This window comes from Populus alba, chromosome 13, assembly GCF_005239225.2.
Source record: "Populus alba chromosome 13, ASM523922v2, whole genome shotgun sequence".
NCBI lineage: Eukaryota > Viridiplantae > Streptophyta > Magnoliopsida > Malpighiales > Salicaceae > Populus > Populus alba.
In genome coordinates, this window is record NC_133296.1 from 7,089,827 (window position 1) to 7,104,064 (window position 14,238).

Genomic DNA, 14,238 nt, shown 5'->3' on the forward strand with positions numbered 1-14,238 from the left:
ACATAGTTTTTTCTATCTAACAGACAACCACCTTAAATAAGAGCATAATTTACTATTTATAGAGGAATCTGAAACAACTTATAAATTGACAAAATATCAATTTGCCTCATGAAAAATTTTATATATTAATTTAGGATAATTTTTAGAAATTAACTCAATTAAGTCCTTATTTTATTTTTTTAAGTCTAGAAATATAATCTATATATTAATTATATTTTAATCCTTGATTTCTAAAACATATTTTAATCAAGTCATACTTAATTAAATCATTCAAGTTTAATTTCTGATTAATGGTTCTTAATGTGTGTGACCTATTAAATTTCTAATATGTTGGCTCAAATATAAATTATAATTATAATTATAATTAAATAAATTAAAAATTTTAATTTATTAAGAATTCAATAATTGATTAATTTATATTTGAAGATCATGTATATCATCTAGTAACGTGTCATGATCCCCCAAATATTAGAAAAGTCATTAGTGGTTTGACATAGCCTTTTAGTGACCGATTTCTTAGTGTAATTAATATCCTTTCATCAATAATATTTCAATTTAACATTAAAGTATAAAGCATATCTATCATGTTAAATAATGTTTATTCTTTACATAATGGTCATTGATCATTTGAATAAGATTTGAAGCTCTTTTTAAATTTCATTACACCTTGGTCAAGGATTTCTCAGTCACTACTATTTGAGAATAGATGAAATATTTTTCTGTCGATAATTTGAGGTCGAACTTATCGACGTAATTTTTTTCATCCATAATTCTGTCGGTATATATCAACTGAATTACAGATGGAATGTTCAGAATAAAAAAAGAAGAAAGTTAGCTGATGTGGCGGTTTTTGCAGATCATTTTTTCTGACGGAATCACTGAGGGATTCATGACGGCAGATTCTTATGGTGACATGACTGATTTACCGTTTAAATTGCCAACGAAATCACCGAGGGATTCAAAATGAAAGATCCGTACGGTGAGGTGTTAATTTTGTCGTTAGAATAGCCGACGGACTCACCGACGGAAGTAGTCGGTGACACCGTCGGAAAAAGTTAATATATGCCCACTCTGCCGACCCTCTCCTCCTCCCCTCCTCTATTTCTCCTTCTTCTTCCCCATCCCAACTCTCCCCGTCTGCAAACAACCAGCCCCCCCAAAAAAAAAAATCTCCCTCTTCTCAGCACAACAAGTTATATTTCTTCAAATATGATATATTAGGAAAAAGTCCATCGGTTATAAATATGAAATGGAGTCCTTTTCTTCAAGCATAAATTTGTCAACCTTGTGTTTATGAATGTGCTTATTTTTGTAGTAGAAAATATGGTATGGTGTATGGAAAATATTTAAAATGTTGGTTGAAGAATATGAGACCCATATAATAATTATGGTCCCACAATGTAGGTTCATCTAAAGCATGCCATACTTTTTGAATATTGAAGACGGTTGAATTATCTCTTGACCAAAATATCTCTCCTCTCCTCTCTACTTTCCCTGACCTACTTCTTATCGTCTTCTTGATTCTATAAATAGTTCATAATTTCTTCCATTGACCTCTTCCCTTCTTAAAACCTTTGTTATAGATGTTGTGTGTTGGGTTTTTTTTTTTTTTTTTTGCCATAAATGATTGTAAAACCTATAAAATAATGTTTCCACAACAATCATCATTCTTGTCAAAACACTTTAAGTTTGATGAGAGAATTATAAAAGTTTTTATGTTACAAGTAGTTGAACTTACTTAAATATTAAATGTTTAATGTCATGTATGAAAAAAAATCAATATCCTCTTTGATTATTTTATATCCAACTACAATTTAAATTATATTTTTTTAAATAACAGCCATAAAAAGAATTACAAAAACAAACACTCATATTATTAATAGTCATAGCACATGCTGAATGGACATAAAAGGTAAATGTCGTACTAATATTAAAAAATGAAATTCGAACGAAACATAAATAAATGATATGTGGTACACAGAAAATAAGAGTAAACAATTTAACTTATAAAGAAGATACGATTAACTTGGAGTTTGCTCCTCCGCTAACTAACTAGCTGTCCCTTTAGCATGCCTTCAAGCTCCTTGTAAAATCTTTCCACAGCAGGAGATGGCAAGCAAAATGGTACAACGATCCCATCTTCTCCTTTCTTATTTGTAAACGGAATATAAAAGCTTGCAAGTTCAGGGATGGCTTTTGCAGTCCCAGCATAGATAGCATTTCCCCATCCGAAATCTACCTTTTCAAGTCCGGCACGTCTCAAGTCCGACACTATGTAGGTCCCTGGCACAGTAAAAAGAGGCCTTCCCTTGCTCACTATCAAAGATGCTGTAGATCGCAAGTACTCCTCAGTCATGTCCGCCTTAGCCTTCCTTACCAACTCCAAAGCATATCCAATTGGCTTTCTCGAAAGTTCCCCTGCAGTCGCTACTGCTGCTAGAAGAAAAAAACCATTACCATAGTAACCTCTTGGTAATACTGGAGGGTTGAATTTTTCACGTGCGTTGACGAGGCAAATTATGCGCATTTCTTCATTAGGATCTGGTTGGAGGGCAATGGTCCGACATATCCAAAGACATGCCGTTATTATTTCGAAACTAGAACAATGGCTGAGGTGAGGTGGGACCAATCTTCGAAGAGCAGTTATATCTGAAGGGCTAAAGAAAAATGAACGATGAACCAGATGATCATGTGTAAGAATTGAGCTCGTGGAGCCAGCTACCTCCTCGTACGCTCGGTGTCTGCATGTAACTCGAGGTGGTTCAGTTGCATTAAGGACATGTCTTTCCCACACTGGAGGGACAGATGGGGCGTTGGCTCCGCGGGCTATCTCAGCCACCGCTGCCATGAATTGCTCTAATCCTGGGCCATCACTCATGGTATGGTTGAGGCGGAGGGCAAAGAGAAAACCACCACACTTGAGCCGTGACACCTGCCAATTTGCATAATAAATTAGACAGCAAATACCTAGATGATTGTTAGATGATTTCATGAGTGGATGTATTAGCGAATTATGCCTATTTGACTAGTGGATTGGAATTTTTAGATCATCAACACAACAAAGCAGGAACATAATTTTAAACCTAATATATATAACATATATGATGTGACTTTTTCCTCCTCAACTTGCACTAACAAGAAAGATTACGATTTGAAACTAAATTTATGAGATCATTGTTTTAATAAAATTTTGAATGTAATTTTATAGTTACTATAACAACTGCGCGAAAAAAAATATCGGAACATACAATTAATCATGGTAGGTTTCACCGATATAATATATAGCTTATAATTTTGCTATCTGTCTACTCTTATGATGGCTTGATAGACTTCGTAGTGTTTGATACGTAGAAGGATTTCTTGCTCCCTTAATAATCTTTGCTACCTAATAGGTGACACAGAAAAAGTCTTGGACCAGCGTAGTGGACAAAAATACAGAAAAATTACCTGAATAAGTAACAGAGGGCAGTTTAGCACCCCGCTAGAGCCAGGCACATCAAAGAGGAGCTCCTCCAAGCAAGGAAATGGAGGTTGAAGTGGATCACCAAACTGCTCAAGAGTAACATCGGCGTCAGCCTCTATAAACAAGATACCCTCGCCAGTGCATTCCACCATGAGCTTGCGGTTATCCCCTTCCCTCAGCCTACCGGCAAATGGATAGTAAAACACTAATGTCTTAGCAATTGCCTCTCTGATGATCTTGACGGGGTCTTTTCCTTGCACCGAGGGATTGTGGCGATAGAATTGTATGACTGGAATGTGGAATCGAAGCCCTTCTTGGTCATCAATGTCAGATAACAGTTTGAACTCATGTGGGGTGGGCTTCGCTGGTTTGATGAGTTCTGGTTCATCAATTATGCGTTGACGAGGCAAATTATGCGTGCGTTGACGAGGCAAATTATGCGCATTTCTTCATTAGGATCTGGTTGGAGGGCAATGGTCCGACAAATCCAAAGACATGCCGTTAATATTTTGAAACTAGAACAATGGCTGAGGTGAGGTGGGACCAATCTTCGAAGAGCAGTTATATCTGAAGGGCTAAAGAAAAATGAACGATGAACCAGATGATCATGTGTAAGAATTGAGCTCGTGGAGCCAGCTACCTCCTCGTACGCTCGGTGTCTGCATGTAACTCGAGGTGGGTTAGTTGCATTAAGGACATGTCTTTCCCACACTGGAGGGACAGATGGGGCGTTGGCTCCGCGGGCCATCTCACCAATGATCTTGGGTAAAATGGGGAAAATAGTAGAGATGGAGGTTAAAAATGAAAAGGAAATGAGTTTGCTATTGTTTTTCTGGCACTGTATTTTATAGCCATTTTCCAATGATCTTAATGTACTACTCAAAATTTTAAAAACTTCTCCAATTTTAAAGCAAACGTGGCAACATTTAGTAATGCAGTGTATTTACAATTGCACATTATTAATCTATTGACAATTATGCTATTGATAGTTGATTAGTCCTTTGAGCTCCTGAATATATATATATATATATATATATATATATATATATATATATATATAATGGAAATTGCGAAACAAAATTATTTTAGAGTCTTTAGGATCTATTAGATAAATCTAGAATTACTTAGGGATTTGTTACTTGAAAATCTTTTCTTCGACTTTGAATAATTTCTTAATGGCCGGGTTATTACAAATCACACGCTGTTCTGTTGTCCGACCTTCAATGGTAATCCACGCAAACCATTTATGAGAAATCTCCTAAATTCTTATTTAAAAGAAAGGGATTACTATACCTAGAGTGTTAACTCTATTATTATGTTCACATAGTTTTTCTTTCTTACAGAAAAATACCCTAAATAAGAGGCATAACTTACTATTTATAGAGATATCTGAAACAACCTATAAATTGATAAAATATTAATGTCTCATGAAAAATTTTCATATATTAATTTAGGATAATTTTAGAAATTAACTCAATCAAGTCCGTACTTTATTTTTTTAAGTCTAGAAATATAATCTATGTATTAACTATATTTAAGTCCTTGATTTCTAAAATATATTTTAATCAAGTCATACTTAATTAAATCATTCGATTTTAATTTCTAACTAATAGTTCTTAATGTGTGTGACCTATTAGGTTCCTAATATGTAGGGCCAAATATAAACTATAATTATTGTCATAACCCAATTTTTGACCATTTTTATTTTAATTGTTATTATTATTTTATTTACTGAAAAGGATAAAAAATGATAATAATGATGAAAAACAAGTAAAATGAAATAAATAAGGAATGAATTAAAATTTGGGTTAAGGGCAACATGATTGGAAGTTTTTGGGGTTTAATTAAACTTTGAAATTAATATAATTAATCCAATGAAGGGTTTAATTGGAGAATTGATAAGTTTCAAGACTTAATTGAGCTTGAAATTAATTTAATTAATCCAATCAAGGGTTTAATTGGAGAATTGATAAAGTTTTGAGACTTAATTAAGCTTGGAATTAACTTATTCAGGGACTTAATTGAAGAAATATTAAAGTTTGGGGTCAAGTTGCAAAATTAAAATCCAAGGATTAGCTTGTAAAAAGCGCTGAAATAAAGGGGTCGAATTACAATTTACACAGGGGCTTGATTGTATGATTTTAGAACTTTAGTGACCAGATTGAAAATGGCCATTCCCATCACACAAACGACACCGTTTTTAGAAGCTGTTCATCGCCTTCTTCGCCTTCTTCCTCAAGACTCTTACACAGGGGCTTGATTGTATGAGTCAAGAGCTGTTTCTAGCAATAATGGCTTTGAAGCCGTTTCAAATGGTTGGCATTCTCTGATTACAAAGCCAGAGAAGATGAGAGAGCGCGAAAGGGGAAAAAGGAAGGAAAACTAGGGATTGAAAAGAGGGAAAACAGTGGGATTTTGGACGAGAAACCGAGGAAAAACTCCAGCTAAACCCAGATGAAAAACCATAGAAGAAAATCAGAGAAAAGAGGAGACAAAAAGTAGAGCATAAATCTAAAGCACAAATTCACAGAGAGAAGGAGAAGAGGGAGGGGCAATACAAAGAAGAATCAACCTTGTTATTGTCTTCATTTCTGCAGAAAAAGAAGAACCCGAAGTAAGTAAAAAAATCAGAAAAGCTGGCATATGCATTACTTTCTTAGTTAGCTCACCTCAAGAATTGAGAAGAAGGGAGAACAGTGAACGCAGCGGGGAGAAGGCAAAGAACACGAACAGAAGAGGAAAGCAGAGGAGAGCAGACGTTAGGTAAAAAAACCCAACAAACAGAAACACACGAACAGAGGGGAAGGGACTGAGAGAAGGAGGAAGATAGAATTCTTCAGGAGTGCTCGATCTGTTGCTGTCGCCTGCGCCTTTGAATCGCCAGGTAAGGCTTCCCTGTTATCTTTATCAACTTATTCAATGATATCAGGATCATGAATAAAAAAGAAAATATGTTGATTTTTTCATAGCCACAATTTTTTACCAACGCGAGAGTTGGAATTATTATTGGTGGAATTTTTACCAACGCCAGAGTTGGAATTATTTAAAGATCGAATATTCAATGGCGCCAGAGTCAGGAATATTATAAACAAATCATCATAGCATAAGCGAACAAATGTTTAGCAATTTAAGGGAAAATCAACAATGTAGTCTGCCTCAAGCAGAATGTTTAAGGGGTGATAATATCTTCCCTTTTACATAACCAGTCCCGTACCATAGAATCTTTGTTGACCAGTTAGGGTTCCTAGTGACCATAATACTAGGTGACGACTTCTTAAACAACACCATTTTTTCTAAAATAACAAGATGCCAGAAATCTGTTCTTTTTCCATAATTCAAGGATTATTTTATGGGCCGCCACGATGTCAAGTGCAACAATTATAATTAAATAAATTAAAATTTTTAATTTATTACGAATTCAATAATTGATTAATTTATATTTGAAGATCATGTGTATTGTCTAGTAACGTGTCATGATCCCCCAAATATTAGAAAAGTCATTAGTGGTTTGACTTAGCCTTTCAGTGATCGATTTTTCAATGTAATTAATATCCTTTCATCATATTGTTTCAATTTAACATAAAAACATAGAGTATATCTATCATGTTAAATAATGTTTATTCTTTACATAATAGTCATTGATCATCTAAATAAGATTTAAAACTCTTTTCAAATTTCTTTCCACCTTGACCAAGGATTTCTCAGTCACTACTATTTGAGAATAGATGAAACATTTTTCATAATTCATCTAAGGTGATGATCATCCTCTCTTGATCACTCAAATACCTTTATATAGTTCATATTATACCCAATGTTTGCCCTTCGTTACCTTAATTAAGATAAAAAGTAATAAAATCAAAGCATAACATTCTCTATATAAGATTACTTAGTAATCTCAAGTATAAAGAACATTTACATAACAGTTACGTGAGCTTTTCCATAGACATAGGTTATCTCTTTCTATGGAATTCTCATACAAGTCAGTCTAGTGTACATGTCTTATGATAAAAACTTACATATTAGTTCTAGGTATCCCTTATACCTCAGCTTATGAGAACAACTACTTCCTTTTATAAAGAAAATACCATAATATGTATCAATCTTTACGGCTTTAATGAATGTTCAATATTTAAGAGAGTATCAATGAGGAACATATTAGAAGTAATTTTTTGATGCAATAGAAATCCCATAATTATAAAAACTTTATAATTTTCTTTGTACAACATTTTTGTCTCATAGACTTTATCTTTACTCTAGATTCATTAATCTTATATTATATGAATATTAAAAATACATTAAGTCTTTACTAATAATAATTATATATTTACATGAATATAATAATATCACGTGTAACCAACCACCTGGTTATATGGCATATTAAACTAACATAATCAACTAATTAACTAATCATTAATATTTTGATCAATTATGTAACCTATTATCAATTTCTTCTTTCTAATAAGAAGAAACTACAACTAGGAACATAAGCAAAGACAAGTAATAGTCTCATAAAATTAAATAAATTGTGGGTATTTCAAGATTTTAAATCTTAAGAAATACATATCTATCCCAAGCAACATCACATGAGAAGAACAATAGGTAAACATGAAAATGATTTGAAAGGAAAAAAAAAAAGAGATATATAATGTTGTAAATAAAAGCAATGACATGTATGGGGCTAGCCATTTTTTAAAGTAGTTAGATGACCCTATTTTAATCGATATAGTGTTAGAATTTTAATCTAAGTATATAATTCTAATATTTTATAGGTAACATATATCAGATAAGGAGGTATATTGATTTTTTAATACAAACTAAACTTTCATTTGTTGATAATCATATGAATTCCTAACTAAGCTAAACCACTTTGTCAATTTAAATTATAAGAGATTCCAACTTTGAGTAGGATTTAACATCCTAGTCATTCATAAAAATTTTATTGGTATACTATTCATGATTGATTTTTTTTTTCTTATTTAAGTATATTATTATCGAATTCACATGTGAATATTGATGTTAACACACAAATTGAAATTGTGTCTTCAATCATTTCTCATTTTCTAATAAGTATGTGTTTGGTTTTTCTTTTTCCCTATCCCTCGTCAATCGCGGGTTAATTAATCCATCAATTCAAACATAAATATGAAGCTTGGTTAATTTGAATTGGTAGGTAGGTGACACGACCAAAAGCTTGATGTCTTCTCCCAAGTGCAGGAGTGTCGAAGTAATAAATAACCTGGCAAGACCGGGGTCGAACCACACAGAGGTTAATTGTATAAATTATAAATAACAACGCAACAATAACAATAATAACGATAATAATAACAATAGTAGTAATAGTACTAGTAATAATAATAATAATAATAATACTCAGTACGTGGCGTTATACCTGAGAATGATATAAAAGATCGGGTCACAGGTTTTCAGCCTATATACTGAGTTTATGAACAGATAATAATAATAATAATAACAACAACAACAACAACAACAACAACAACAATAAAGAAGAGAAGGAAGAAATTAATGAGAACTTTGAGTTGAAAGATTAATGTAAGGATTAAACAACGATAAAAATAAATGTCAAGGTTAGAGGATCCACTAATGGTACTTCAAACAAGTATAGTATAAACTTTTATTACTCAATTGGAAACCACACATAAAGGAGGTTCCAATCAGATTATAAATTGTTAACATGATTACATTAGTTATCTTATTCGAATAAAGCTAATACTTGTAAATGTTGGCAGGCATTCATGATTATAACTTATGTTAACAACAAATCAAGTTCCTTTGATAGCTCAGGTGTCGGTTATACCATACAGTATGGGCTATGAAAGTACCAAGTATTTGTTGTACCAAGTGTTATACAACATAAATCTAGAATAACCATTTAACAAGCAAAGTATTAAAAGTGAACAAGATAACAAATATAAAACATGTTAGTATCCAACGTTAAGGTCCATGTTAAGTTTATATTATACTTATTCTTACACCATTAGTGTACCCTTTTCACCTTGACATAATTAACTTAGCTAAACATAATGAAAGAAAGAAACATAAATGAACAAGATAAGAACATAAATGAGAAAGAAGTTAACTAAGTAAAGGAAAGGAAATGAAGTGCATAAACTTGATATTAATGAAAGCAAAACATAAGCAATACAAAAAGAGAAAGCAAGAGCATGATCTTGATCTGGAAACCAAGATGCCTCAATACATGGTAAGTGCCTCCTTTTATAGGCAAAAATTTGAAACTATTGATTTGTTAATTAATTGATGAGTGGGTGGCCACATCTTGACTTGGTGACAATCCTTATCTTCTTGTCTGAACAAGACGTCATTGCTAACATCATAATTTGCCCAGAATACTCAGTATGTTCTAGGAAATTGTCTCAGCTTTCCAACAAAATAAAGATGAGGTCATTTGGACTTCTAGAACTCAAGATATGGGCTGAACACTAAATTGTGTCTGGGCTGCAGGACAGCTTCGGACTTCTTCATTGTTCCTTCAGTTTGGACTTCAAAACGGTCTTTTTAAATCTTGGGCTCCCATGAAAGTTGTAGGCCTTTGTCTTACCTTTCCATCCATATAAAATGGACCTAAATCCGAGATCTAGAGCTCCAGATATGATCCAATTACCGAGCAATGTTTCGGTTTGGACTGCACCGGCATCTCTTTTCTAAGTTTGGCCATCTCTTTGTCCTTTCATTTTCAATACTTAAACTCATCAATCAATCCTTTTATTTATGTGATAGGTCTGCATTTAAGATGAGCATTTACCATAAATTAAGGTATCTTATAGTATCAAACTTGTTATTATAAAACATGCTTTAGTTAAGGAGTTATTGATACTTCAAGTGCAAAATGATGATATAAAACCTTGATAAACATGCACTTTTAAGTACTAATCACACCCCCTAACCAGCTTATTACTAGTCCCTAGTAATCTAAAGTGTTAAAATAGAGAAACAATTTGCAAGTTTCACAAAGCAAGGCATTCATCATTCAACTTCCATTAATCTATCCAGATAAACAAACTCTCATTAAATTTATATTACTGCTTCATACTTCTTAAACAAGATATTAATAAACCTTCTTTTTATGTGCTCAATATATGAAAACATAGATGATGGGGCTTTTGTTGGAAGAAAACAATATTATGTTCAAATGTTTAAGGTGAACTTCTTTGGGTTGGGATTATTATTATTATTACTTTTTTTTTCTTTTTTTTATTTTATTTATATACACATACAACTTAAAACATAATGTATCTTTAACCCATGTAACGAGTTTTAGGCTAATGACTCCCAGACCAGTTGGTCTTAGGGCATTAGGTGTTGAGACACCCCTACGAGCTTAACAACTCGGGTTGCAGATACTGATACGTAGATAGTGCAATGTTTGATTCCCTTAAGCTTTTCTCCTTAACCCATGTAACAAGCTTTAGGCCAATAGCTCCCAAGTCAGTTGAATTTAGGGTATTAGGTGTTAAAACACCCCTTCGGGTTTAATTGCTTAGGTTAGGGAGGCTACGAAACCAAACTTATCTACATTTTTATTATCATCAATATTATCAATATTTTTTTTTTTTGCAAATTATATACTATCCCTTTTCCTTAGTTGTTACCTTCAACAAAAGAACATAAATAATGTAATAATCCAATGTGCAACCCACAATCATATGTTAAAGTGTGTGTGTGAAAATGAAGCTTTAATAATACTTGTTAAATGAGTATATGAGCAGAATCAAGTGATAACAATGCGAGAGTTTGTAAACCTAAATATTTCAAGAAGTATTCTAATAAGCCTTGTTATGAATATTGCAAATAACCATTAGAAAATTTTTACTAAGATGCGTCTCAAGAATAATTCCTCTTTACTCTGCCATCCTAGTAATAACAGTTTTGCCAAATGGTTTTTTAAAAACAACAACAGTTAGTTGGTTAGTTTTTTTTTTTTTTTAAACTACTACCCTCTCCCCCCAACCAAAACGAGACATTGTCCTCAATGTCCTAAGGTAGAAAGATAGAGTATAGAAGACATCACCTGAAACAACGAACAATGACAAACTTGAAACACACTTAAACAAATATAAGAAGTAACAAAATAATATGCTATTAATAAAACCAAAAGACACAAGGTTTCACAGATGAAGGCTCAAATCTAATCTAAGCTTTTTACGGCTTTCCTTAGCTGACCAATCTAGGCGACTCATGCAAGGATCAATGACAGGGATGAAAGATTGTAGTTGGTCAATCAATTGTTCAGCAGTAGCAACAGATATTATGATTTGTCGTGCTGATGTTAGAAATTCATGTTCCACAGCTTGATCAAGGAAAGACAGCAACTTATCATAAAAACCATTAACATTTAACAAACCTATAGGTTTATGTTGAATGTGCAGTTGGGCCCAAGATGAAATATGAAAGATCTCTTCCAATGTGCCCAGACCACCTAGTAAGGCAATGAAGGCATCAACATGGCTAAACATGGCATTCAGTCGATTAGACATTGTTGGGACCTGTAATTCCTCTCCAATTGTTTTTCCAATGATGTCCCCATTTATCAAAGCTTTGGGGACAACCCCCAAAACTTGACTGCCTCCTAAAAATGCAGCCATTGACACACCTCCCACTAACCCAAGGCTACCTCCCCCATACACTAAATGAATCTTTCTCTCAGCTAGTACTTGACCAAGATGATTTGCTAATTCTAAAAACTCATTTTCTTTCCCAGGGTCACCGAAAACACAAATATTTCTTATGTGATGAATTGAGGAACCTGCCATTTCTACACACTTCTATATTTGATGAATGTATGGGATGAGTAGAAATGAAGGGAAGGAAGAGAAGAATTTATAGATGAAAAAGTGAAAATGCAATCATACCACCTATATGTAGGTCAGCTGTAGTCTCACACTCTCTCTCTTTATTTATTTATTTTGACAAAGCATGTATGTACAGGTAGTTGTGATTGTGGCTCACATCTTCCCTTGGTTTTACGTCCAAGAACGACTTAAATGCCCTTTATGAGTCGGGGATAGGCTTCTCATCCAGTTTTCTTAAAAACTGGCAAACAAGGTCTTTTTTAGTCAGATTCCCAAGACTAAATCGATCATGTTCTTTATGAAAATTGGGTCATAAGTCATGAAATGCACAATGCACATTGCCACCAGGATATGTTGTAGAAGTCAATAGAAGATTATCTAAAGATTCCTTATGTTTTGAAATAAATCCTGACTTTTGACAATTTTCACAAGCTTTGCAGAACACATGTGTGTCTTTGAACATGGTGGGCCAATAGAATCCAGATTGTAAGATTTTTGCAGTCGTCCTTTTTGACGAGAAATGACTCCCACATGCCTCAGAATGACAAAGTTTAATGACACTACTTACCTCATTGTCGGGTGTCGCACGTCACCCGCGCGACGTCCGATGGCGATTTTTCATTTTATGTTTTTGTTGATTTGTTTGATTGGTTCTTTGGAGTCGCCACCTAGTATTATGGTTACTAGGAACCCTAACTGGTCTTTCAGAGATTCTAAGGCAAGGGACTGGTTGTGTAAAGGGAAGGTATTAGCACCCCTATTACGCCCTACCTAAGGTAAGCTGCTTGGTGTTTGGTTTGTCTTATAATTGCTATGGTGTTGGTGTTTTCTAATCCCAACAATTTTCCTATGATAGGTTTGCTATGATGAACAAACTTGGATTCAAAGTCTAAAAAAAAAAAAGACCCTTGGTCAATGTGGATCTCACCCTTAGATATGTCTACAAAGTACCAAGGAGAACCAATGCAGATCTCTTGAAATCTGTGTTTGATTCAAACCAAATTTATTAAGATAGAAATCCATGGAGATTCCATGTGCTGTAAAAACTCATCTTTCCCTTAGTATTTCAAGAGTTTGCGACTCGTAAATCGCAAGAAGGAAGGACAGATTTAGAAATCTAAGGAAATTAGGAGCGCTTTAAAAGCCTCCTTTTGCCTTAGTATTTCATACTTTCACGGCTCGTAAACCGTGGAGTAAAAAATTTGAAATTTTGAAATGTCCTCGATTATAATCAAGGCTTCTTTCAAGGATGTGTGCGGATTTATTACTCCCAATAATATTTTGGATATTCGTCCTTTAAGGATTTCTTTATCCAAACATTAGCGGTGAATAATAGATGAATTCCCCCCAAAATAAGATTTTTATAGTTTTTGGAATATTAGCCAATACCCTTTGGAGTTTTACAAACATGTTGTAAAATCCAGAAATGCAAGAAAATAATTTGTGTTTAAGAAATCTATGCGAAAACACATTTTCAAAACTTCCAATATTTTTTTTATATAAAAAGAACATTCAAAACATGTTAGAGTATTGGCCGTATGCAACACATAAGAAAACATTTGTTTTTGATATATATGTATATTTGTCACATTGCGTCGAAAAACCGGGTATTCTAAATACGAGATTGATATTTTTTTTTACAATATAATATAAAAAAAATCTAGACCTTGAAATAAATATGCCAGAAAATAAATTTCTTTCTCTTTCTTTTATTTTATTTTAAAAATAATAATAAAAAAAAAATAGTCCGGCCGGGTCACCTGCCCAAGCAAGTGACCCGGCTGGACACAAAAAAAAGGGTACAGTTACAGCTTAAGGGTGCAAAACTGGCGAGTTACTGTTCAAGTGAATTAAATTTCACTTGAACAGTAACAAATTGCAAACAAGAAATGCATGCAGAATTGAATAACGGACCTGGAGAAAAACGAAGGAGCTGCAGCAATGTTG

The 14,238-nt window shown here is 33.4% G+C and overlaps 1 protein-coding gene across 1 annotated transcript; it reads right to left on the reverse strand.

Annotated features, from left to right (window-relative positions):
- Positions 1-1,903: 1,903 nt before the first annotated feature.
- Positions 1,904-3,844, reverse strand: LOC118032164 (benzyl alcohol O-benzoyltransferase). The gene is made up of 2 exons (XM_035036765.2): positions 3,448-3,844; positions 1,904-2,932 (listed from the first exon to the last, which is right to left on the reverse strand). The coding sequence occupies exons 1-2, from the start codon at positions 3,613-3,615 to the stop codon at positions 2,045-2,047; spliced, it is 1,056 nt and encodes a 351-aa protein (XP_034892656.1). The 5' UTR covers positions 3,616-3,844; the 3' UTR covers positions 1,904-2,044.
- Positions 3,845-14,238: the final 10,394 nt, after the last annotated feature.